Genomic DNA, 24,665 nt, shown 5'->3' with positions numbered 1-24,665 from the left:
ATTTATTACCTGTCTTCCACACTACAGTGTAAGTAAGCTCTGTGAGAGCAGAGATATTTTTCTATTTTGCTCACTACTCTGTCTCCAGCACCAGGAACAGTATCTGGCACAAATCAGGGTCTCAATAAATGTTTGTGAGTGAATAAATGAATATTTCTGTTGTGCTAGGTACTATAAGGACCCAGAAAATACTCAATACAGTGTAGAAATTACTACAGGATAGAAATATGTTATAATTCTAGAAGATAAATGCCAGATAGTTTTGATCATATTTCCCAAACTCTTGTTTCTTTGCAAAGTGTTGTCAGAATTAACAACTAGGCATCATTTCCAAAACACTCAAGTGTAATTGTTATTCTGTATCAATTAGGAATTTTCCCGTTCTTTCTCACCTACCTAAATTGTAGCATCAGTTCCCAGCTAGAGCTCTGAAACTGCCTGCACCTCCGGGATTCATTCATGGAAACCCTTTGTGTGTTTTCAGGTTTGAAGCAGCCAAACTTGTCATGCAGTGGCTCTGCAACCATGAGGATCAAAACATGCAAAGGATGGCAGTTGCTATCATTTCCATCCTGGCTGCCAAGGTATCTGAACTCCTATTATTGAACAATTTTCTGTAGGCAGCTATTTCCTGTTACAGTTACTATTTTCCCCAAAATCTGGGTGCCAGAAAAGTTAGCCTCTTTGCCAGCCTGTTTATTCAAGCTACATTCAATATTGCAGAATTCCATGTTGATCAGAGATTTTAGTCTGACCTTTGGAGTCTGTTGCAGTGAATGATATGAAAGTCACACTAGTGAGTTCTTGGACATTTACTTTGTCTTCTGCTTGCTTGCAGCTTTCTACAGAACAAACTGCACAGCTTGGTGCTGAGCTCTTCATTGTCAGGGTAAGTCTATTATCTCCTCTGTGTAGACCACTAGACAGTTTCCATTTTCATTGTTTTCAGGCAGTGTTGTGTATCTTCTGACATTTTATATTTCAAAACACTATTTTCATTACTTCTAACTGGATGTATTCATTTATTTTTATAGAGGCAGCTTTATTCCTTAACAGAGATGGAAAGAGCCCTGAACTAGGAGTCAGATGACCTAGGATCTAACTGTAAAGTCAGTTTGTGAACTTAGACAAATTATGTGAACCATAGGAGCCTAAATAAGCCTTAAGATCCTATCTAGACCTAAAATTCTGTTATTTTGTTATTTATGAAGAAAATGTAGAGACTATTGTAGGCATAAAATGTGCTAGATGCTTTGGGAAAAAAGATAATTTAAATAACTAACAAATAATTTTGCTTGCTTACACTCAGATTAAGGAGATGATACAACGAACAGTGAAAAGTTAAAAAGCTTTACATAGAATAAATATAAACAGTGTCCTAGGGGAGGACTGGAGGAAAAAGTCTACTTCAGAGTTTCTTGCTACAGTCCTGGCATGAGGTGTTTAAACAGTAATGGTAGATTAAAAAGTCAAATGAAAGACTCCCTCTTTTTTCTTTTTAAGATTTTATTTTTAAGTAATCTCTACACCCAACACGGGGCTCGAACCCACAACCCCGAGATCGAAAGTCACACGCTCCACCGACTGAGCCAGCCAGGTACCCCAAAAGACTCCCTTTTTCTGATTTACATATTATGTATGTAATGAGAAAGTCATTCCTTTGATAAATATGGGTAGAGTACTTACCAGGTACCTAGCACCTTACTAGATGTTAGGGATTCACATTGAATTATTTCTATAATTTCTGTTCATAAGAAGTACTGGAGAAAATAGCTATCTAGACATGGTTGTAATACAGTCTAATATGTATAATAATATAATATAATAATGCAATATAAATGAAAAGAGTAATGTAAAGAGAGGAGAAAGCTGTGGTGGTATAATGGAAAGAGTAGGAATTCTGGAGTTGACACATCTGGGTTTATTCCCAATTCTATCACTTACTAGCTTGGGCAGTCACATAAATTTACTTAGGGTGATAAACTACTTTGTACAGTTATTATGAAGATTAAAGGAAAAGGAAATTAAGATTAATTGAAGGGGAGGTGCCTGGATGGCTCAGTTGGTAGAGCATGCGACTCTTGATCTCTTGGTCGTGAGTTCAAGCCCCACATTGGGCATAGAGCTTACTTTAAAAAAAAAAAAAATTATTTGAAGTAGTATATGCTAAGTGCTTAGCACAAAATACAGTGTATGTTAGATAAGTAGAGAAGGATGTTGATTTTATTTATTTTTTCTATTTTCAGGGATGACATTTTAGTTTTAAATATGACTTTTCATTGTTACATATGTGTTTCAGTAATTTTGGTTGGGGGTATATTCAAAGATTTTAAGGAAGTAATACACATATGCTTTGGGGGAAAATTAAACTTAGTTTAAGCAGGAATTAGTAGCAGTAGTAGTGACAGTAGTGATGATGATCACTAGCTTTTTTTAATCTCTTGATTATCACCCACAATTTACAGATGAGGAAGCAAAGGATTAAATTGGCAAACAAGGTTACACAGATGGAGATTCTAGTGCCACACTCTTAACCACTGTGCTATTAAGTTACATAATTGCACTGAGATGTTTTTATTTTAAAAAATTTTTTTTCCTGAATTGTGTGTAACTTTACATAATAGTGTTCATTAATGTTTTCTTATATCTGTTTGAGCAGAGCTCCCTTTTACCCCCAAAACTATAATCTAAAAATGGAATTATCGGGTGCCTTATCTAGGTCTCAAAACATTTATCTTTCAGACTTAAATTTCTTAGGTTAAGGCTATGATAGGAATAATTTACAAATGGAATTTCAAAGCTTTTATCTTATTCAAATCCAATATAGACTTTAGTTCTCTTACTATTGTATAGAATTTGTTTGTACTTTATTTTCTTAAGGAAAACTTGGAATTAGATAGAATTAGGTCTTCCAATTCTTATTTTCTCTTACTAAGTTGACTGTGATCAAATTACTTAATATTTCTCAGACTCAATTTCCTCTCCTGAAAAATGGACATAACAGTACTATAATATAGGATATAATTTGCTGATACTTGATAAATGTTAGCTTCCTTTCCCCTTCTCCCCCTCCACTCTTTTTTATCCCAGGATCTGAAATGAATATATGATGTGACTGATTGGGTAAGATAGTTTTCCTAAGCTTTAATCAAGCTGTAATCATTTTGGTTTTTATTTTATTTACAGAGTATTAGATTATAGGTATCATCAGAATAATAAAGTATTTCTGAAGATCCTATACTTTTTTCTTGTTGAAGGAAAAATCTGATCCAAGAAGATGTTTGTTGTACTTATAAAAACGTTTATAGGAAATGTTTTAAGCCATGAGACCAATTTTCATGACTTGTGATTATCGTCACTAATTATAATAACAGTCTCATGATGAGAAATTCATTCTATTTTCCTTCTTTCAGCAACTTCTTCAAATAGTGAAGCAAAAAACCAATCAAAATTCAGTGGACACTACTTTGAAGTTTACTTTGAGTGCACTTTGGAACCTCACGGATGAATCTCCAACCACTTGCCGACATTTTATTGAAAACCAAGGGTTAGAACTCTTCATGCGGGTTCTAGAGGTTAGAATGGGAATTTAGCCTATAGTTTTGACATTGATTGATTTTAAGCATTCATTTATTATATTTGGTTTTTTAGGTAGTTATAGGTTTCTCTTTCTTTTTACAGTCTTTCCCAACTGAGTCATCCATTCAACAGAAAGTCCTAGGACTTTTGGTAAGATATAAACATTTCCTGCTAAATTCCAAGCTGTAATTAATTATTTTCCTTCTGAGGTAATACATTGAAAGTTACTTCTCAGGGTGCCTGGGTGGCCCAGTTGGTTAAGTGACTGACTCTTGGTTTCTTGGTTTCAGCTCAGGGTGTGATCTCAGAGTTGTGAGATTGAACCTCACGTGGGGCTCCATGCTCAGCACAGAGTCTCCTTGGGTTTCTTTCTCCCTCTCCTTTTGCCTCTTGCGCATCCCCCTCCCCCAAGGAACACACACACACTCTCTCTCTCAAATAAATAAATCTTAAAAAAAAAAAAAGGAAAAGTTGCTTCTCTATTTGTAAACACCTAATGACATTAGAAAAAATATACACTATAATAAAGTGAGAAAAGCAGGCTATAAACAATGTATACATATTAAGATTTTCACCACATTAAAAGGAAAAACATAGGGCGCCTGGGTGGCTCAGATGGTTAAGCATCTGCCTTCGGCTCAGGTCATGATCCCAGGGTCCTGGGATCGAGTCCCGCATCGGGCTCCCTGCTCCTTGGGAGCCTGCTTCTCCCTCTGCCTCTCTCTCTCTCTCTCTCTCTCTCTCTCTGTCTCTCATGAATAAATAAATAAAATCTTTAAAAAAAAATTTAAAAAAAATAAATAAATAAAAGGAAAAACATAAATTACATACTTTATTATATATTGTTTGATATAGTACAAAGCTTCACTGTGAGCAATTTTACTTTTATAAGCAGAAAAAAAAAAATCTCATGAAAAAATGTCACTAACTGGGGCACCTGAGTGGCTCAGTTGGTTAGGCGTCAGACTCTTGATTTTGGCTCAGGTCATGATTTCAGTCTTGGGGTCGAGCCCTATGTCTGGCTCCACACTTGGCAAGGAGTCTGCTTGGGATTCTCTCTCTCCCTCTCTCTCTCTGGCCCTTACCCTGCTCACACGCCCTCTCAATAAATAAATAAATAAATAAATAAATAAGTTAAGTAAATAAATCTTTAAAAAAATGTCACTAACCTCTAAGTGTTCTTACATGCTATGTTTGGTAATTGATAATCAGTACTTAAAAGGCTGCTTAAGGGCGCCTGGGTGGCTCAGTTGGTTAAGCGACTGCCTTCGGCTCAGGTCATGATCCCAGGGTCCTGGGATCAAGTCCTGCGTCAGGCTCCGCCTGCTCTGCGGGGAGCCTGCTTCTCCCTCTGCCTCTGCCTGCCACTCCCCCTGCTTGTGCTCTCTCTCTCTCTCTGTCAAATAAATAAATACAATCTTTAAAAAAAAATAAAAAATAAAAGGCTGCTTAACAAATTAGATATTCCATAAATACATTGGCTATAGATTAAAGTGAGCCCTCTAGGATTTTGAGGCAAAGGTGAAGGAGCAAATGTTTATTATGTTTAATCACTGCCATAGGAAAAGTTCCTATGTGGTCAAAGTTATTTTAGAGTAGACCTCTGCTCTTGAGAAATTAGATAATAGGAGGCATAAATGAGTGAATAAAAAAGGTTGTAGATTAGTGTTTGTTTTACAGATGCAAGAGTATGAGATACTAAACAATGAGAGATGGATTTTTGGGAAAGCAGAGGGCTGGCATTTAAAGACCTATCTATTCACTATAGCTTTAGTTATATATAAAGTAGAAAATGTAGAAAGATCCAAATGCCCAGAAATAGGGAAGTATTAAACAGATCATAGCATTAATCATTGTTTTATTCAAGGTTCATAGGATTATTAGATACAGAAGTTGGTTCACATCACCATAAGGGGAAAAGTGGAATTTATTTTAAATATTTAGAGAGCTTTCATAGAGCTTTAAAAATGCTTTTTTAAATATATATATTTATTTATTTAATAAAACGCTTTTCTTTTTAAATTCAAAAAAGAGTACATGCTTATTATAACTAACCAAACAATACAAAAGTGTATTTAAAAAGCTTAAGACTCTGTCCTGAGCCTTCAATCATTTTCATTTCTATGAGGTAATTAATGTTAACACAACCCAATGTGCTTCCTTCCATATCTTTCTCCATTACCTAGTAACTGATTTTTTTTCAATAATTTATTTTAAAATATTGATTCTAACAATTTTTTTGTGGGCAGAGAACATACTTTGATTTGAGTCCTTTGGAATTTATTGAGACCTGTGTATGGCCCAGAATATGATCTATCTTGGTAATTGTTCCATGTGCACTGAGAAGAATGTATATTTTGCTGTTCTTGGTATAATGTCCTATAAATGTCAGTCTAATTTGTTGTTATTATTCAAGTATCCTTACTGATTTTCTGCCTACTTGTTCTAGCAATTATTGATAAAGGAGTTTTGAAATCTTCAACTATAATTGTTGATTTATCTATTTCTTCTTACAGTTATATCAATTTTTGCTTCATGTATTTTGAAGCTCTGTTAGGTTCATAAACTGTTAAAATGTCCTCTTGATTAATTGACCCCTTATCATTATAAAATGACCTTCTTTATCCCTGGCAATATTCTTTACTTTGAAATCTCCTTTGTCTCATTTAATATAGTCATCCCAGCTTTCTTTTGACTAAGGTTAACATGGTTTACCTTTTTCCGGCCTTTTACTGTTAACATGTGTATGTCTTTAAAGTGTGTTTCTTGGGGCGCCTGGGTGGCTCAGTCATTTAAGTGTCCAACTTTTGATTTCAGCTTAGGTCATGATCTCAGGGTTGTGAGATCGAGCCCATATTGTTGGGCTCTGCTCTGGGCTTGGACCCTACTTAAGATTCTCTCTCTCCCTTTGCCCCTCCCCCATCCCCCACTTGCACACACCTGTGCACACACTCTCTTTTCCTCTCTCTCTCAAAAAAAAAAATGAAGTGTGTTTCTTATAGACAGCTATGTACTTTGCATCCCGCTTTTTTATTTTTTATTTTTTTAAATTTTTTTCAAGATTTTATTTATTTATTTGACACAGAGAGAGAGAGATCACAAGTAGGCAGACAGGCAGGTAGACAGGCAGGCAGGTAGGCAGGCAGGCAGAGGGAGAGGGAGAAGCAGGCTCCCCACTGAGCACAGAGCCCCATGCAGGGCTCCATCCCAGGACACCAGGATCATGACCTGAGCCGAAGGCAGATGCTCAACTGACTGAGCCACCCAGGTGCCCCTTGCATCCTGCTTTTTTATCCAGTCTGAAAATCTGCTTTTTATTTGGGCTGTTTGGATCATTTACATTTAATGTGATTATTGACATGGTTAGATTTGAGTTCATTAACCTGGTATTTGTTTTCTGTTCATCCCATCTGTTCTTTGTTTTCCCTTCTTTTTCTGCCTTCTTTTGGTTTAAGTTTTTTTTTATGATTCCATTTGATCCCTGCTCTTGATTTATTAGTGATTACTCTGTTATTTATTTTATTTTATTTTTTATTGTTATGTTAATCACCATATATTACATCATTAGTTTTTGATGTAGTGTTCCATGATTCATTGTTTGTGTATAACACCCAGTGCTCCATGCAGAATACTCTCTGTTATTTTAATGATTGCATTGGGTTTGTAGTACACATCCTTAATCACAGTCTTCCTTTATGTGATTTTATACAATTTCAAATATATTTCATACATTTATACATATCTATGTATAAGAATTTTATAATAGTAGGCTTCCATTTCTTCTCTTTTTTCCTTGATGTTATTATCATGCATTTTATTTTTACATATGTTATAAACCATACAGACATTATTTTTGTTTAAAATGTCAATTATCTTTTAAGGACATTTAAATAATTATACTTATATGTTTACCCAAATAGTTACTATTTCTGATACTCTTCTTTCCTTTCTGTAGATCCAGATTTCTATCTGATATCTATTTCCTTCTGCCTGAGAGACATCCTTTAACATTTCTTGTAGTGCACATCTACTGTTGATTAATTCTTCAGCTTTTATATGTTTGCAAATATCTTTACTTAACCTTCATTTTTGAAAGACATTTTTGCCAGATATAGAATTCTAGGTTGACAGTACTTTAAAGATGTTGATTAACTTTTTTCCTCGTTGCATTTTCAAATGAAAAATCTGATGTCATCATTATCTTTATTCTTCTGTATGTACATGATTTTTCCTCTGGCTACTTTTAAGAGATTAGCAATGATTTTAAGTGATGATTATGATGTGTCTTGATGTAATTTACATCATGGTTCCTGTATTTGGGATTCATTGAGCTTTTGATCTATAGGTTTATAGTTTTTATCAAGTTTGAAAAGGTTTTGGCCATTATTTCTTCAAGATAATTTTTTTTGTACTGCTCTTCTTGCCCCCAACCCACTGGAGACTTTGGAGACTACGGTTTCTCATATATTAAACTGCCTGAAATTGTCTCACAGCTCATTGGTGCTCTTTTAATTTTCTTTGTTCATTTTTCTATGTATGTTCCAATTTGGATAGTTTCCATTGCTATGCCTTCTAATTCGGTAATCATTTCTTCTGCAATGTCTAATCTGCAATTAATCCCATCCAGTGCATTTTTTATCTTAGACATCATCATTTTCTTCTCTAGAAGTTTTGGTCTTTATTATATCTTCCATGTTTTACTTAACTTTTGAACATATGAAATATATTTGTGATAACTGTTTTACTGTCCTCTGCTGATTATAATATGTGTCACTTCTGGGTCAATTTCAAATGATTGATTATTCTCCTCATTTTGAATTGTGTTTTCCTGCCATTTTGCATGCCTGGGAGTTTTTGATTGGATGCCAGGCATTGTGATTTTTACCTTGTTGGGTGCTGGATATTTTTTGTTTTCCTATAAAATATTCTTGAACTATGTTCTGGGATATAAACTTACTTTTAAACAGTTTGACCATTTTGGGTCTTGCTTTTATGATTTATTAGGAAATTCCAGAGCAATGCTAGGGTTAGGGCTAATTATTCTGTACTACTGAGACAAGACCATCCTGAGTACTCTATCCAGTGTCTTGAAAATGAAGTTTTTCCAGACTGGGTGATGAAAACAAGCACTAATCCTAGTCCTGTGTGAATGCTAGGAACTTTTCTCTAATCATTTTTTATCATTTCCTGCCCTCAAATGATTTCATTTGTTTCAGATAGGAGAGTAACTCTGGCCCCTTTTTACTTCATGTTGGCCAGAATTAGGTGTTCTCATCAATCTTCCATCAAATAGAATTAAAGATGAGAAATGTGTCTTTTATATTTACCCACATATTTCTCATACTACTCTTTACATATCTTTTAGTGTAGGTATGCTGACAATGAATTTTCACTCAGGTTTTGTTTGTATGACAAAGAATCTTGCTTTTACTTTTAAAAGATACATTTCTTGGGCGCCTGGGTGGCTCAGTTGGTTGGGCGACTGCCTTCGGCTCGGGTCGTGATCCTGGAGTCCCGGGATTGAGTCCCACATCGAGCTCCCTGCCCAGCGGGGAGTCTGCTTCTCCCTCTGACCCTCTTCCCTCTCGTGCTCTCTATCTCTCATTCTCTCTCAAATAAATAAATAAAATCTTTTAAAAAAAATAAATAAATAAAAGATACATTTCTTAAAAAAAAGATAAATTTCTGCTGGCTATTGAGTTTATTTTTATTTATTTATTTTTAAAACATCTTTTGTTTTTTTCCAAAGATTTTATTTATTTATTTGAGAGAGAGAGAATGAGAGATAGAGAGCATGAGAGGGAAGAGGGTCAGAGGGAGAAGCAGACTCCCCGCTGAGCAGGGAGCCCGATGTGGGACTCGATCCCGGGACTCCAGGATCATGACCTGAGCCGAAGGCAGTTGCTTAACCAACTGAGCCACCCAGGCACCCTAGCTATTGAGTTTAAATGGATATTTTTTCTGTTGGATTTTTGGGCTTATAATTTTCATCAAATTTGGAAAGATTTTGTCCATTATATCTTCAAATAAATATATATGTGTATATGTATTATTTTTGGGGGGGTACCTCTCTCATCTCTCTTTCTGGGACTCCAGTTATCAGTATGTGAGATTGCTTACTATTATTACAGAGTAAATCTATTGGCTTTTTTCCCCAAGGTTTTTTTTTTCTTTTCTTTCTGTGTTTTCCCTTAGATGTTTCCTGGTTTCCTGTTGCTATGTTTTTTAGTTCATTAGGGTTTTTTTCCTGCAACATCTCATCTGCTGCTAATTTCATCTGGTATATTTTTCATTTCAGATATAGATATATATATATATATGAATACTTTTTATTTCTAGAAGTTACATTTAAATCTTTTTATAGCTTCATTTTCTCTCTTCAGGTTTATGTTTTCCTTTCAACCTGAATCATATTTATAACATTTATAGTAGCTGCTTTAAGTCTTTGTATGCTAATTCTATTATCCCTGTCATTTCTGCGTCCATTTTAGGGATTGATTTTTCTCTTGGTTTTGGATCATATTTTCCTGACTCTTTGTATGCCTGGTAATTTTTGGCTGGATGCCAGTCATTGTGGAATTTACATTGATTTTTTGCTGGATTTTATTGTTTTTCTTTAAAGAGTCTTGGACTTTGTTCTGGCATATAGTTAGGCTACTTACAGATCAAGTTGTTCCTTTCAAAGCATATTTATTTGCTTTGTTATAGTGGCTTCAGATTAGACTTTATCCTGGGATTGATATATAATTTAGCTCCACTGCTATGCAATGCTTTATTATGTGGTGTCTTCACTCTGGCTGACGGGAATGTGAACTGTTCCTAACCCTGTGTGATTTGGGGATGTGTTCATGTATTACTTTCTGGTAGTTCTTTCTCTAGCCTCATGGAGCTTCACTCTGCTTCATTACCCAGCCAAGGATTTGAGGGGACCCTTCTGCAGATATCTTTCTCTCTCTCTCTCGAGCTTTTTCTTTTCTAGTACTCTGTTCTACAAATTTTTGCTTCCTTGGCCATCTTGATCGCTGATCTCTGTCTCCTCAATTCAGCAAATACTGCTGGATTCTCTTTAGGCTCTCCATACCTGCACAGCAATCCTGGAAACTGCCCCATTTGAATACCTTCTCTCAGATATAGACATTCCTGTATACCTGTTGCCCACTATCAAAAAAAAGTTCCCTCATATATTTTGTCTGGTTTTCTAATAACTTGTTTATGGCAGGAAAGAATGGCCATAATTCTTTTTTTTTTAAGAACTTTAATTTTGGGGCACCTGGGTGGCTCAGTCGTTGAGCGTCTGCCTTCGGCTCAGGTCATGATCCTGGGGTCCTGGGATTGAGCCCTGCATCAGGCTCCCTGCTCCACGGGAAGCCTGCTTCTCTCTTACCCACTCCCCCTGCTTGTGTTCCCTCTCTCGCTGTGTCTCTCGCTGTCAAATAAATAAATAAAATCTTTAAAAAAAAAAAAAGAACTTTATTTTTATTTTAATTAATCTCTACCCCCAACATGGAGTTCAAACTTAACAACCCCAAGATCAAGAGTTGCATGTTCTACTAACTGAGACAGACAGGTGCCCCAATAATGGCCATAATTCTTTTGATGTTCTATTTTGCTCTATTCCAAATCTTTCCTTTGTTTCTTGTTTTAATAGTGGTGTCTTTGTTGGGGGGGGGTGGCGTTCTTTTGTTTGTTTGTTTTACTTTTTTTTTTTATCGGTTACTATCTCACAGTATGAAGTTTGGGGAGGGGAGTCTATCTACTGTTGTATTTGATGATTCTTACCTATTACGGATTGTTTTCATTGCAAATTGTAATTTGGCACTGTGATGTGTCATCTTTCTGGGGCTTTAAGTTCAAAGTGTGTTCTTCTCAGAGGGTTTGTTTCTTTACTTTCCTTTTTTTCTTCCTTTTCTTGTTCTTGTCACTATAAAAATGCTATGTGAAAAATATAAATAGGGAAGAATATGAAAAATGAATGTGAAATGCCTTTTCTTTTCTTTTTTAAGGATTTTATTTATTCATTTGAGACAGAGAAAGCATGAGCAGTGGTGAGGGGCAGAGGGAGAGGGAGAAGCAGACTCCCTGCTGAGCAGGGAGCCTGACGCAGGGCCCGATTCCAGGACCCCAGGATCATGACCTGACCCGAAGACAGATACTTAGCCAACTGAGCCACTATGAGCCCCTGAAATGCCTTTTCTTATTTGAATGTGTGAGATTAGAGAGGTGTGATTATTAATCACTGATGCTGGTGAAAAATAGATTATACACATTCTAAAGTGTATATAGTTAAACTTGTCTCTTCCACCCTCACTCTTTTTCATACTGAAGAAGAAAATGTGTTAGTCCTTACAAAGTATACATTTGGACATGATGCCTTTCACTTTCATTTGTTATAGAATGACTTAAGCTAGGGAGTGAGTATCTCTTAACAGTGAAAAGCTCAGGGTCCTGGTTCCTAAGAAATGGAATCAACATGTTAGGAAGAAAATTGCTATTTTATAGTAGATCAAATGAAGTTTTAAGAATGAGGATTAGTCTTCAGAATAGTAAGATCCTTTGGAAGATCAACCACAGTCTAAATTGGAAACCCCACAGTTGTTTCCCATGTGAACAGAGGTCTTCTTATGTACTGCCTAGGGAAACCATTCTAAGAAGGAACAGAGATTGCAATTATTTAAACATATATTGGCGTATGCACAAATGTGAAGACTGTTATTATTAAGCGCAGTGGGTTCCTTAGAATGCAAAGGGTCATTTAGCCATTTATTCATAATACTTTAATTTTTATATTTTCTTTTTTTCCAGAATAATATAGCTGAAGTACAAGAATTGCATTCTGAATTAATGTGGAAGGATTTCATAGACCACATCAGTAGTCTCCTACATAGTGTTGAAGTGGAAGTCAGTTACTTTGCAGCTGGGATTATCGCCCATTTAATATCTAGAGGTGAACAAGCTTGGACGTTGAGCCGTAGCCAGAGGAATTCTCTTCTGGATGATCTGGTAGGGTCATTTGGGATTTTCATTCGGTATTTCATAGAAGCATACAAACAACATTTATAGTAGTTAAACTGTCAGAGTCTCGTAATGCAACAATGCAGTGCTGAATAAATATTGTGTTCTTTCTTGTGTGTCTTGTGTCTTGAAGCATTCAGCTATTTTGAAATGGCCAACTCCAGAGTGTGAGATGGTAGCATACAGGTAATTAACAAAATAATTAATATTAAGCTAGTAACCTAGTCATTTTGCTTTCTTAGAGATCATTCCTACTAGATATATAATGTATTTTTCCTCAGGCATCTATCTTTTTACTGACTTTTAAAAGGATCAGAGTATTTTTACTTTTTTCTGCTACCTGTCATTCATCAGTTCTTCCCTCATTCCACATTTATTGAAGACAAGTGCCAAGGACTTGTTCTGTGCTCTTGAAATTCAAAGATGAGTAAGACATGGTGCCTACACACAAGAACCTTACAGCTGGGGTGCCTGGGTGGCGCAGTTGGTTGGGTGTCCAACTCTTGATTTCAGCTCAGGTTGTGATCTCAGGGTTGTGGTTGTTATCCAAATACAATCTTTCTCAAATGGCTAAGACAAAGAAAAGATGTTCTATAGTTCACTTATATTAGTTTGAAAATAGATGAAATTTCTAGAATGAAAAACTCAGGAATTTTGCTTTAGAAAATGACATTAAGTATAGGATGGAACTTTTACTCTTTTCTTTTGAAATTTCAGGTCCTTTAATCCATTTTTCCCATTACTTGGCTGTTTTACAACACCAGGAGTCCAGCTATGGGCAGTTTGGGCCATGCAACATGTCTGCAGCAAGAATCGTATGTACCAAAAAGAACTATGTTTTTCTTTTTTCAGTGAAATTCTCCTTAGACAGGAAAACCATTTCTACATGGTATATTGAAGTGATTTTTTTTTTTTAAGGACACAGATTTTAAAAGATACAATATAAGAGAATCTTTGGGGTGCCTGGCTGGCTCAATTGGTAAAGCATATGACTCTTGATCTCAGGGTCATGAGTTCAAGCCCCATGTAGGACAGCAAGATTACTTTAAAAAGAAGAGAGAGGGACGCCTGGGTGGCTCAGTCGTTAAGCGTCTGCCTTCAGCTCAGGTCACGATCCCAGGGTCCTGGGATCAAGCCCCGCATCGGGCTCCCTGCTTAGGGAGTCTGCTTCTCCCTCTCCCTGTGCCCCTCCCCCTGCTTGTACGCTCTCTCTCTCTCTCAAATAAATAAAATCATTAAAAAAAAGAGCAAGACAGAGAATCTTAGGTTATAAACTAAATTTATTCTTTCAGAATTAGCTTAGTAATACTAGATACTGAATGACAGTGGTGAATGAGGCACTGTTCTGACCTCATGGAGTATGAAGATTAGGAGCCTACAGTGAGTCCATATGCAAAGCAAAAGTTTTAAGGCAATCCAGTGTTTATGGTTCATTCCAGTGCCCAATCCTTATCCACACAAAATCCCATTGTTTAATAAGACATTGCTCTCAGCACCCATAGTCTCTGGAGAAGCAAGAATTTAGATCAGATTCTGTATTACTCTTTTTTGAGGGTTGTGATACAACTCTTTGTTGTTTATTTATTAATAAAAACTCATTCCATAAATGATTTGAAACATTACACAAGAACACTTTAATTGTAGAAACACTTTGAGTATAAATTATTTGAAATTAGAAATCAGGATCAAGGAAAAATAATTTGAAAAGAAATTAAAGACTATAGGGAAAATAATAGAATGTAAATATGTAGACCACACATGGTGATTCATGTTCTTTTTGTGACGGGGCTGCAAATAATCAGCTACAGGATTCTTTTTCCATATAAGGAGGAAAAACTATTACATATCCTCATGGGAAAGCTTTTCTGAGCAATTAAGTTTCTTTTATAGAACCTTGATAGTGGTGATATTATAAATGGCCTTATATAGGAAAGTTGTGAGTGTTGTTTTTAACAATAGTCTTGTAGGAAAGAGCAGTAACATTTTATTAGATACTTTCTTATTCTTTGATGAAAACTCAGTGCATACTGCAAAAAGGGGACTCAGTAAAAGCTCTTTTCTGTGGGATAGACAGGGGAGGAGGGTTTAGGGAATGGGATGTGACAGACAAAACTGCTATGTACCCAACTAAACTTCTACCTGGAAGCTTTTCTGACCCTTCTTACTAAATTCCCAGTTTATTCATAAACATAAGCTGTCTCTGATCCAAAAATTTCCTCCTTTTATTGTCCCTACAGGTTCTGAGTACTCCCTAGTTTCTTAACAACCTATCCCAACTTATATCCAGCCTCTAATCCCCAGGTTTCTTTCCTTATTACTCAAGGAATGGGCTTTTCACAGTTTTACAAGAGAAAAGAAAACATAAAAAATAGTGTATTTTCATATAAGTGGGTTTTTTTTTTTTATGACTACTTTTAGGTGTAGGTGTTCTTTTTTTTTTTTTTAAAGATTTTATTTATTTATTTGAGAGAGAGAGAATGAGAGATAGCACGAGAGGGAAGAGGGTCAGAGGGAGAAGCAGACTCCCTGCTGAGCAGGGAGCCCGTTGCGGGACTCGATCCCGGGACTCCGGGATCATGACCTGAGCCGAAGGCAGTCGCTTAACCAACTGAGCCACCCAGGTGCCCCAAGGTGTAGGTGTTCTTTTAAGTTTACTCTGTGGAGTGACCACCTTGAAAAATTTATTCTAAAATACATTGTAGGGGGGTGCCTGCCTGTCTTAGTAGAGCATGCCACTCTTGGTCTTGGAGCTGTAAGTTCGAGCCCCACAATGGGTATGGAGATTACTTAAAAATAAAATCTAGAATAAAATAAAATAAAATAAAAAATAAAATGCACTGTAGGGGCACCTGGCTGGCTCAGTCAGTAGAGCATGAGACTCTCGATCTGGGGATTGTGAGTTTGAGCCCCTCAGTGGGTATAGGGATTACTTAAAAAAAAAAAAAAAAAAGACAATAAATAAAATGCACTGTAATTGGGGAATGTTAGAGTATTTTATCTCCAACTCAGGTAGTTCAGGTTTCTGCATTCTTGCTTCCCAGGCTTATTTGGTTTATATTTAAATGGAATTAACTTCTCAATTTGCATTAAAAGTTCTAATGCTGCTTACAGCTTTTAATAATTAAGAGATAATATGGCATAGTAGTTAAGGGCACACAGGAATCTACCTGGATTCAAATCATATTCCAGCACTTACTATGTATGCCAGCTTGAGCAAATTATTAAGCCTGGGATCTCAGTTTCCACATTTGTTAAATGGGAATAATAATAGTACCTATTTCACACATTATAATGAGCATGTTCCCATATTTTAGAAAGTTTAACAACATGATTTTTAATAATCACATTATCTTTATTGTATGACATATTAGTTTCCTAGTACTCATAACAAAGTTCCACATGTGGGTGACTTAAAAGAACAGGAACGTTTGGGGCACCTGGGTGGCTCAGTCAGTTAAGCGTCTGCCTTCGGCTCAAATCATGATCCCAGGGTCTTGGGACCCAGCCCTGCATTGGGCTCCTTGCGCAGTGGGGAATCTGTTTCTCCCTCTGCCCTTCACCCGTCTCGTGCTCGCTCTTGCTCTCTCTCAAATAAGTAAAGTCTTAAAAAAAGGAAAAAAAAAAAACCTCTCAGGGCACCTGGGTGGCTCAGTCGGTTAAGTGTCTGCCTTCGGCTCATTATCCCAGGTTCTTGGACCCAGCCCCACATCAGACTCCCTGCTCAGTGGGGAGCCTGCTTCTCCCTCTCCCGCTCCCCCTGCTTGTGCTCTCCCCTGTCAAATAAATAAATAAATAAATAAATATCCTTGAAAAAGAACTCTCAAAACTTAGAGGTGCTTGGGTGGCTCAGTCAGTTAAGTACCTGACTTCAGCTCAGGTCATGATCCTAGGGTCCTGGGATCGAGCCCCACATCGGGCTCTTTGCTCAACGGGGAGCCTGCTTCTCCCTCTGCCTCTGCCTGCTGCTCCCCCCACTTGTACTCTCTCTCTCAAATAAATAAATAAAATCTTTAAAAACAAAAAGAACTCTCAAAACTTAATAAGAAAACAATATAAGTAAAAAGAAAATGGACAAAAGAGTTGAACAGACCCTTCACCAAAGAAGATTAATGGATGGCAAGTAAGCCCATGAAAAGATGTTGAACATCATTAAGATAAACATATATATCAGTGCATTAGAAATGAGAGTCCAGAAATAAATCCATGTATTTATGGTCAATTGATTTTTGACAAGGGTGCCAAGACTATTCGGTGGGGAAGGAATCGTTTTTTCAACAAATTGTTATTCAGTGCTGGGAAAACTGAATAGGCACATGTGAAAGAAGAACTTGATTCCTTACCTCATACCGTATATAAAACTTAACTCAAAATTAACTCAAAATGAGGCCTAGGCCTAAATGTAAGAACCACATCTACATATATATAAGCATATAAAATTTTTAGGAGAAAACAGAGACATAAATCACCATAACCTTGGATTAAGCAATAGCTTCTTAGAACCTCAAAAGCATAAGTGACAAAAGACAAACTAGTTTAATTGGATTTAATAAAAATTTTTTTAAAACTTCTGTGCTTCAAAGAATACCACCAAGAAAGTGAAAAGAGAACTTATAGAATGGTTGAATGTATTTGCAAATTATATATCTGATGAGGGACATGTTTTCAGAACATATAAAGAGCTCTTACAACTCAATGATAAAAATAACCCAGTATAAAGGTGGGCAAAGGATCTAAATAGACTTTCTACAAAGAGAACGTATGAATGGCCAATAAGCAGATGAAAAGAAGCTCAACATCATTAGTCATAGAGAATATAAATTAAAACCACAGTGAGACACTACTTCACACCTACTAGGAAGGCTGCCTATAAACAGAAAGATGGATGATGACAAGTGTTGGCAAGGATGTGAAACAACTTTCTCATTCGTTACTGATGGGATTGAAAAATTATAAAATCAGGGGCGCCTGGGTGGCTCAGTCATTAAGCAGCTGCCTTCGGCTCAGGTCATGATCCCAGGGTCCTGGGATTGAGCCCTGCATTGGGCTCCCTGCTCCACGGGAAGCCTGCTTCTCCCTCTCCCACTCCCCCTGCTTGTGTTTCCTCTCTCGCTGTATCTCTCTCTGTCAAATAAATAAATAAAATCTTAAAAAAAAATTATAAAATCATTTTTGAAAACAGTTTGGTGATTTCTTTAAAGTTAAGCAAACATTTAGCATTTGTCCAGCATTCTAAGTATTTCCTCAAAGCTTGTGCAAGAATGATTATAGCATTTTTAGTCATTGTAACAAAACACTGGGGGAAAAGAATCCAACAGATGTCCATTAGTAGATAACATTAAAAATATGTAGCATATTCAGTGCAATGGAATGCTAACTTAAAATACTTCACTTAATACTTAAATTTTTAAGAATACTTTAAAAAAAAACCTAAAGGGGCACCTGGGTGGCTCAGTCATTAGGCATCTGCCTTCGGCTCAGGTCATGATCCCAGGGTCCTGACATCAAGCCCCACATCGGGCTTCCAGCTCCATGGGAAGCCTGCTTCTCCCTCTCCCACTGCCTCTGCTTGTGTTCCCTCTCTCACTGTGTCTCTCTGTCAAATAAATAAAATCTTTAAAAAAGAAAAACCTAAAACTATTACATACATATGTGTGTAACAATATGGATGCATCTGAAAAATGTCATGCTGAGCAAAAGTAGACAGACTCAAAAGAATATATACTGTATGATTTTATTTACATGAAGTTCTAGACCGGGCAAAAGTAGTCTATATCATAGAAATTAGAAAAGTGGTTGCCTGGGTGAGGCTGCAGAGGAGTTTGACTACAAAGATGCACAAGGAAACTTTTTTTTTTTAACATTCCATATTCTGATAGTGGTGATGATTACAGAAGTGTATACATTTGCCAAAACTCATCAAATAATAGATTAAATTTGGGTATTTTTTGTGTATAAATTATACTTTAATAAATATGACTAAAATTTAAAAAACTTTTTTTAAGATTTTATTTATTTATTTGACAGAGAGAGACAGAGGGAACACAAGCAGGGGGAGTGGGAGAGGGAGAAGCAGGCTTCCCGCCGAGCAGAGAGCCCGATGCGGGGCTCAATCCCAGAATCCTGGGATCATGACCTGAGCCAAAGGCAGATGCCCAATAAAAAAAAAAGTTTTTAAGATTTTATTTAAGAGAGAGAGAGAGCATGAGCAGGGGGAGGGGTAGGGGGAGAGGGAGAAGCAGCCTCCCTGCTGAGCAGGGGGCCTTACGCAGGACTTGATCCTAGGACTCTGGGATCATGACCTGAGCCGAAGGCAGATGCTTAACTAACTGAGCCACCCAGGTGCCCCAAAACTAAAAAAACTTCCAAAAGTCGTGTATATAAAAAGAAGAAATACTTAAAAACAAGGCAAAGAAAATATTTAAAAATAAGAAAACTACATGTATAATATGAATACATTAAATTTTTTTAAAAATATATAGGAAATGCATAAAAGTGTAACAGTACATATCTTACCTGTGACTTGGGATCAATGAAATTTTCTTCTCCGATTGCCTGTGCTTTAAGGTTATGATTTTTATTTATTTTTGGTAAAAAATGGTTTATCAGTTCCATTTTTGTATAAAACACATGGGAGAAACCTATCTAACCTAACCAGTCAACATACAACCTGCCCCATGGAAAGGTACTTTTATCAAACTTTGAGTTTAAGAACATACAAATGTTTCTTTTACCATGTCTAAAGTAATTGTCTATGCTTTTCCATATACCTGTTTTAAAATTTCCACATATCTCCATTATTTCTTCCGTCCCAGTTATAGTACAAGGACAGGGAGGAGGAAGATTGGTTAAAACATCTCTCTAAGCAGTTTTCTGCTGTCCTTTCTTTCCAAATAGAGACTTGTGCATGTGAGGGACCAACACCCTCCCCCGCCACCCAGCTCTGGTAGCTTTGATAAGGGAACCATATATATGAATATGAGAGTTTATATATATGATTGAGAATCAGTATTATTTGTGGGGACTTGCAGTGTAGACATCATTACAGAGGTATTTATCAAACTGTAGCATATGTTAGTGGTCAAAACAAAATAGCTAAGATTTAAGTGAAAAAAGAACTTTTTTGTGTGTGGGATAATTTTTAAATGTTGTAAGAAAAGCTTTCTCTCCTCTTTTTCAGCCTCAAGGTATTGCAGCATGCTGATTGAGGAAGGAGGATTGCAGCATTTATACAACATCAAAGAACATGAACAGACTGATCCCCATGTCCAACAGATCGCCGTGGCCATTCTGGACAGCTTAGAAAAACACATTGTGCGCCACGGCAGACCACCTCCCTGTAAAAAGCAGCCCCAAGCTAGACTAAATTGATAGCCATAGGTAGTTGGATAATTGAATCACAGGAATCCTTTTTGTGATAGGTTCATTTGGAATATCTTATCTTCTGTGATGTTTTAGGGGTTTCTATGACAAGAGTCATAAGATCAGTTTGGGATTGATGGTGTACAGTACTGCCGACGTGAACAGTCTCTAATTTGTCTTGTGATTTTTAACTTCTGAGGTAAGAAGGGTCTCTTCCTTCATCATTGCCTTTTAGGAAATTTTCCACATCTTTCTGTGTTTGAACTTACCTGTGCTTGAAATTCTACAGTTTTATGATAAAGTTTGCACGAACCCTTAGGCCAGACTTTTCTGATCTCAAAGTCCCTTCCAATCAATTTGCAGCTTCAGATAAGCTGTTAACCTGATTTCTGGCACTGCTTCAGTTGTAAGTTTTATACTGCTTCTGTATAAAATGCCTTTATTCTCTGTCTGTGTACCTTTTATAAGATGTTCTTCTTAGTGTGAAAGAATGGAAATCCGAGTCCTCTTTGAAAGCTACTCACTGACTGGAGCCTGGGTAGTTGGCAGAAAAAATGTATTAGAAAGAAAACTAGTAAGGGAGAAAAAAGATTAGGAACTGGAGAAAGGTCTGCTCTTATAGTTCTTAAACTGGAACAAGCTATCCTTTTGGAACCCACCTCTCCTGATGCAGTGAGCAGTAGCTTGTTCTTCATATTTATTCCTGGGAGCATGGGCTGCTGCTTCCTACACGGACTGCTGGTTACTCTCTAGAAATATTTCCCCAGGCATCACGATGTAAAATATCACAGCATTCTGTGTTAAAGATTAACTGTCTGAATCTCTATACATCATACTATTGTGAAAATGTGAATTTTTATAAAATTATCTCTTGTTAAAACTGACTATTCTTTTCCCTCTATTTCAAAGTCATTTTGTTCAGTGAAATAGAGACTACACATGGTATTACCTGCTCAGTTAAAATACAGTTAACAACAGCACATTTTGTCACAAGAAGTTAAATTTTCTTTTGTTTCAAAAGACATATATCTTATGTTCTCATGTTGGAGAAAGATGTCCACATCTCACTGCCAAAAATGAATGAGAAGCACGAGGCTATTATTAAATGTAATGATTCTAGTTGCGGTGCATAAAAGGAAATATTTTTGATGGGTTATTTTTTAGGCAATTGCCTTTCCTTTATGATACCTGTTACAGCATAGTAAAGAATCAGTTATCATTATATCAATAATGAAAGCTGGGAGGCAGCAAGTCAGCAAGAAACTTAATTTCCATTTTAAATTTTAGTTTGTGAATAAGGTTAATGACAAATTTCGGATGATTGTGTTTTCTTCGTAGATGGCCAAAATGTTTTCAATAGAGATTTTTTTTTAAGATTTTATTTATTTATTTGACAGAGAGACACAGCAAGAGAGGGAACATAAGCAAGGGGAATGGGAGAGGGAGAAGCAGGCTTCCCATGGAACAGGGAGCCCGATGCGGGGCTCAATTCCAGGACCCCAGGATCGTGACCTGAGCCAAAGGCAGACGCTTAACAACTGAGCCACCCAGGTGCCCCTTCAATAGAGATTTAAATGGTTTAAATTATGGTGATTATTTAGAAGCATTTTTATTTAGAAAGGAGCTGGCTTATTAGTATGCTGATAACATTTTTGACATATGTATTTCAAACCACTATCACAAAAATCATACTTGAATTATTTTGTACTCCTTCGCAGGGATGAAAACTTAAACTAAAAGAAAAGAGGTATTTAGAACCATTAAAAACCATATTATATTCTGGGTTGCTTCTGACTTGATGGGTTTAAGGAATATTTATAGGCTCAAGATAAATTTTCACAGATTGTCTATTTCAGAGGAAGTGGAAAATTCTTTTAACTTTCCCTCTTTTTCCCAGATTTTAATTAATGTCTAAGGCAAAATGTAGAAAATAGGATGGCCTACACTAGGTTGGAAGTTGCTAGCTATGTTGACTATCTTCAGGTCTCAGCTTGCATAAGGGAAAGCCTGTTTGAGAAGTCTGGCTTCAAGTTTCTCTTATGTCTTGTTCAAGACAAAAGTGCATGTTCCTTATACGCTAATCTTAGGTTTTTATCTTTACAAATTGTTTTCAGAAATAGCTAAAAATGTACAGAAAACAATAACTCCCTTCATTATTCAGAATAACTTGATAGATAAAGAGTCAAAAATATTTAAAATTAATTCTAAACTTACTACTTTGAGCATTGGTAATGGTGGGGGTATTTCTGAGTCTTAAGAGCAAAATAATTGATCACACCCCATATATAAAAATGGTAGTGCCTTTGTGGTTGGGATGGTTCTTAAAATTGTATATCTAACTAAGGCACAGAATTGTCTATAAGGTCTTGAATCTGGCTAAAATATAGTAGATGTATATATTGAAATTATGAGGCATAACTGGCCTGTGTCTACAGTTAGAATCTGTTAGGCCTCCCTTTTACATGTGTATACTGGAATGTAATAGTACTCGGTGCCTTCAAGGGTTACCTCTTCAGTGGCTTAGAGGTGCTGTTCCAAGCACAATTTAGACTAGGGTTGAACCACTCATTGCTCAAATCATTGGTGCACTCAGATGTTGTAAAATGTCACTCCATCAGTCCACAAGCAGCAGCAAGGTTTAGATCTACCAAAGAAAATGGAATTAGACTTTTTAGAGTATAATGATGCATGTTGGTATCATTGAGTAAAACAAGAATGGTCTGAAATTAAAGCAAAAATAAGGGACCTCATTCTTTCCCTCAAGTGAGTTTTGCTTGTGGTCTTTATATTCTAAAAAATCATTTTTCCTTTTGGCAGTTGAAAAGAAACATAAATCAAGTAATAATAAGGGGTCAGTTTAATTTACCCTCTGGCCAAGGACTCAGTGGCTACTGATCTTAGTTGAGGCTTTTTTAAATTATCAGACCCACAGTTCCAGGAATTAACCTTAAATATTGCTACTCTTTAGCCCTAGATAGAAATGCCATTTGGTAGCAATAGTCAACTTAATTACCCAAAGTGGAGGTGAGTCACCACAAAAGGGTGCTACAGGGATTTAATTTCATGATCTCTTTTGTTTACAAACTTCCAAAGAATCAAAGATTCATGTTTAAAAACATTACCTTTTGAGTTGGCCCTTTTTCTCCCTCATCACTTTCATTTGGCTGTATGTTTAATTATGCTATGTATCAAGAGAGCATTGGGCCATCTTCTAGCCCTTTGGAACACATTTTTATGAAAACATATTTTATGTGCTAAGTTATGATAGATTAATGAATGATGGTTTTGGCTTAGTATTTTTTAAAATGCATGACCACCCATAGAACACCGTGCAGCAGCAGTACCCAAGGTTGAAAAGAGGTCATGAGTAGCAGGGAAAAAACTTAGTTTTGTTTTTGTTGAAACCCACCCCTCTCCTGCCCTCTACTGGTATGTTTACACTATTTGGTCATTGTGCAGCTTTTATTATGGAATAAACAGTATTATTAAACTGAAAGTCTAAGTTAAAGGCAGTATCATAATATCAGCTGACATGGGCAGTTTTATCTGTATGTTACTTGTTTGGGAACTTTATATGGGTAGGGCTTCAGAGTACTGTACCAAGACAGCTTACAGAGCAGTTTGTAAAACTTACAGTTTCCCTCTCAAATCCATTGTAGCAGTTTGAAATGACTGTGTGGATGTTGGATGTTTAATCTTTACCATTTACTTTGTATTGACACATTTTTTTATTTTTAGTGTTAACTCATGTACTACTTTAGGAATAATGCAAATCCAGCCTTCATCCAGTGATGAGAATAGCAGTATAATAGGAATTTGCTGAATGTGCTTTAAATGGGTAACTGCTTTATCTTTTTTAGTATCTCATAGACTTTGCATGACACGGTACACTCCTAATTATGTATTCTTTAGTTTCCAAATCTTAACCTAAGACATTCTATGTTAACTGATTGGTAGCCTGAGAAAGAGCTTTCTCTGCCTGTTTCTCCCATCACCCAATTTTTGGGGGTAAATTATGGGAAAATCAGTGCTATTTCTCATTTCTCTGGATGAAGCAAGGTTTGTTTGGATGGCACAACCAAACTTTAGAGCTAGGTAGAATGGCTAAGAACATGTAAAAAATCGACATTGATCAAAATTATTCTGGGAAATCATAAATCTAGTTCATTAATAGTATGTGCTTAATTTTGAACTTACTTTTGGGAAAACTGTTCAAATGGGTTCTTTTAAGATTATTTTAATCAAGCTTAGAAGCAAGAAGCTACTTAGCTAATAAAAGCTGAGACACTCATAAAAGCAAGAAATTCTTGAGAGCGTTTTTTTTAAAAATGGGATAATGTTAATGTCAAGATTTATACTCAGATAATCTGCAAGAATAAAATTTTAAAATCCTTGATTTTTGTAGAATTCCCACTGTCAAACTCCCACGGACTTGTGAGAGAAAAACTATCTTTTCCTTGAATTCTGGGATGGAAGAGTTTAACTCCTTTCAAAGGATATGAAAAATTCATTGGGAAGTGTAATGTGTTCATTTCAAAGGCTCTCAGTTATCTGGACTGAAGGCACTGTTCTCACTGTGGCCAAATGAATGGGAGCGTTCTGTACATGAATCATGCTATATTTTAAATCAGGACATCACTTAGGTATTAATGTTGTGTGTGTACAGAGTTTTGTTTTGGGAATTTTTTTTTGCCTAAATAAATGTATAAATTTTA

At 36.3% G+C, this 24,665-nt stretch overlaps 1 protein-coding gene and 1 non-coding gene across 2 annotated transcripts in view; one reads left to right on the top strand and one right to left on the bottom strand.

Annotated features, from left to right (window-relative positions):
- ZYG11B (zyg-11 family member B, cell cycle regulator) overlaps window positions 1-24,665 on the top strand; it is a 71,281-nt gene extending 46,616 nt beyond the window's left edge. The window contains exons 7-14 of the mRNA XM_028106890.2: window positions 485-584; window positions 839-889; window positions 3,414-3,575; window positions 3,682-3,729; window positions 12,382-12,579; window positions 12,725-12,777; window positions 13,309-13,406; window positions 19,769-24,665. Coding sequence (XP_027962691.1) covers window positions 485-584; window positions 839-889; window positions 3,414-3,575; window positions 3,682-3,729; window positions 12,382-12,579; window positions 12,725-12,777; window positions 13,309-13,406; window positions 19,769-19,959 — 901 coding nt within the window. The 3' untranslated portion in view covers window positions 19,960-24,665. The remainder of the gene's footprint in view (window positions 1-484; window positions 585-838; window positions 890-3,413; window positions 3,576-3,681; window positions 3,730-12,381; window positions 12,580-12,724; window positions 12,778-13,308; window positions 13,407-19,768) is intronic.
- On the bottom strand, window positions 1,527-1,599 carry TRNAE-UUC (transfer RNA glutamic acid (anticodon UUC)). The gene has a single exon. It is a non-coding gene; the product is annotated as a tRNA-Glu (tRNA).

Source organism: Eumetopias jubatus, unplaced genomic scaffold (assembly GCF_037043125.1).
Source record: "Eumetopias jubatus isolate StellerSeaLion01/CBP00866 unplaced genomic scaffold, mEumJub1_p1.0 scaffold_4, whole genome shotgun sequence".
Classification (NCBI taxonomy): Eukaryota; Metazoa; Chordata; class Mammalia; order Carnivora; family Otariidae; genus Eumetopias; species Eumetopias jubatus.
The sequence above is the reverse complement of the archived record's forward strand: the minus strand, read 5'-3'. Positions and strand labels throughout refer to the sequence as shown.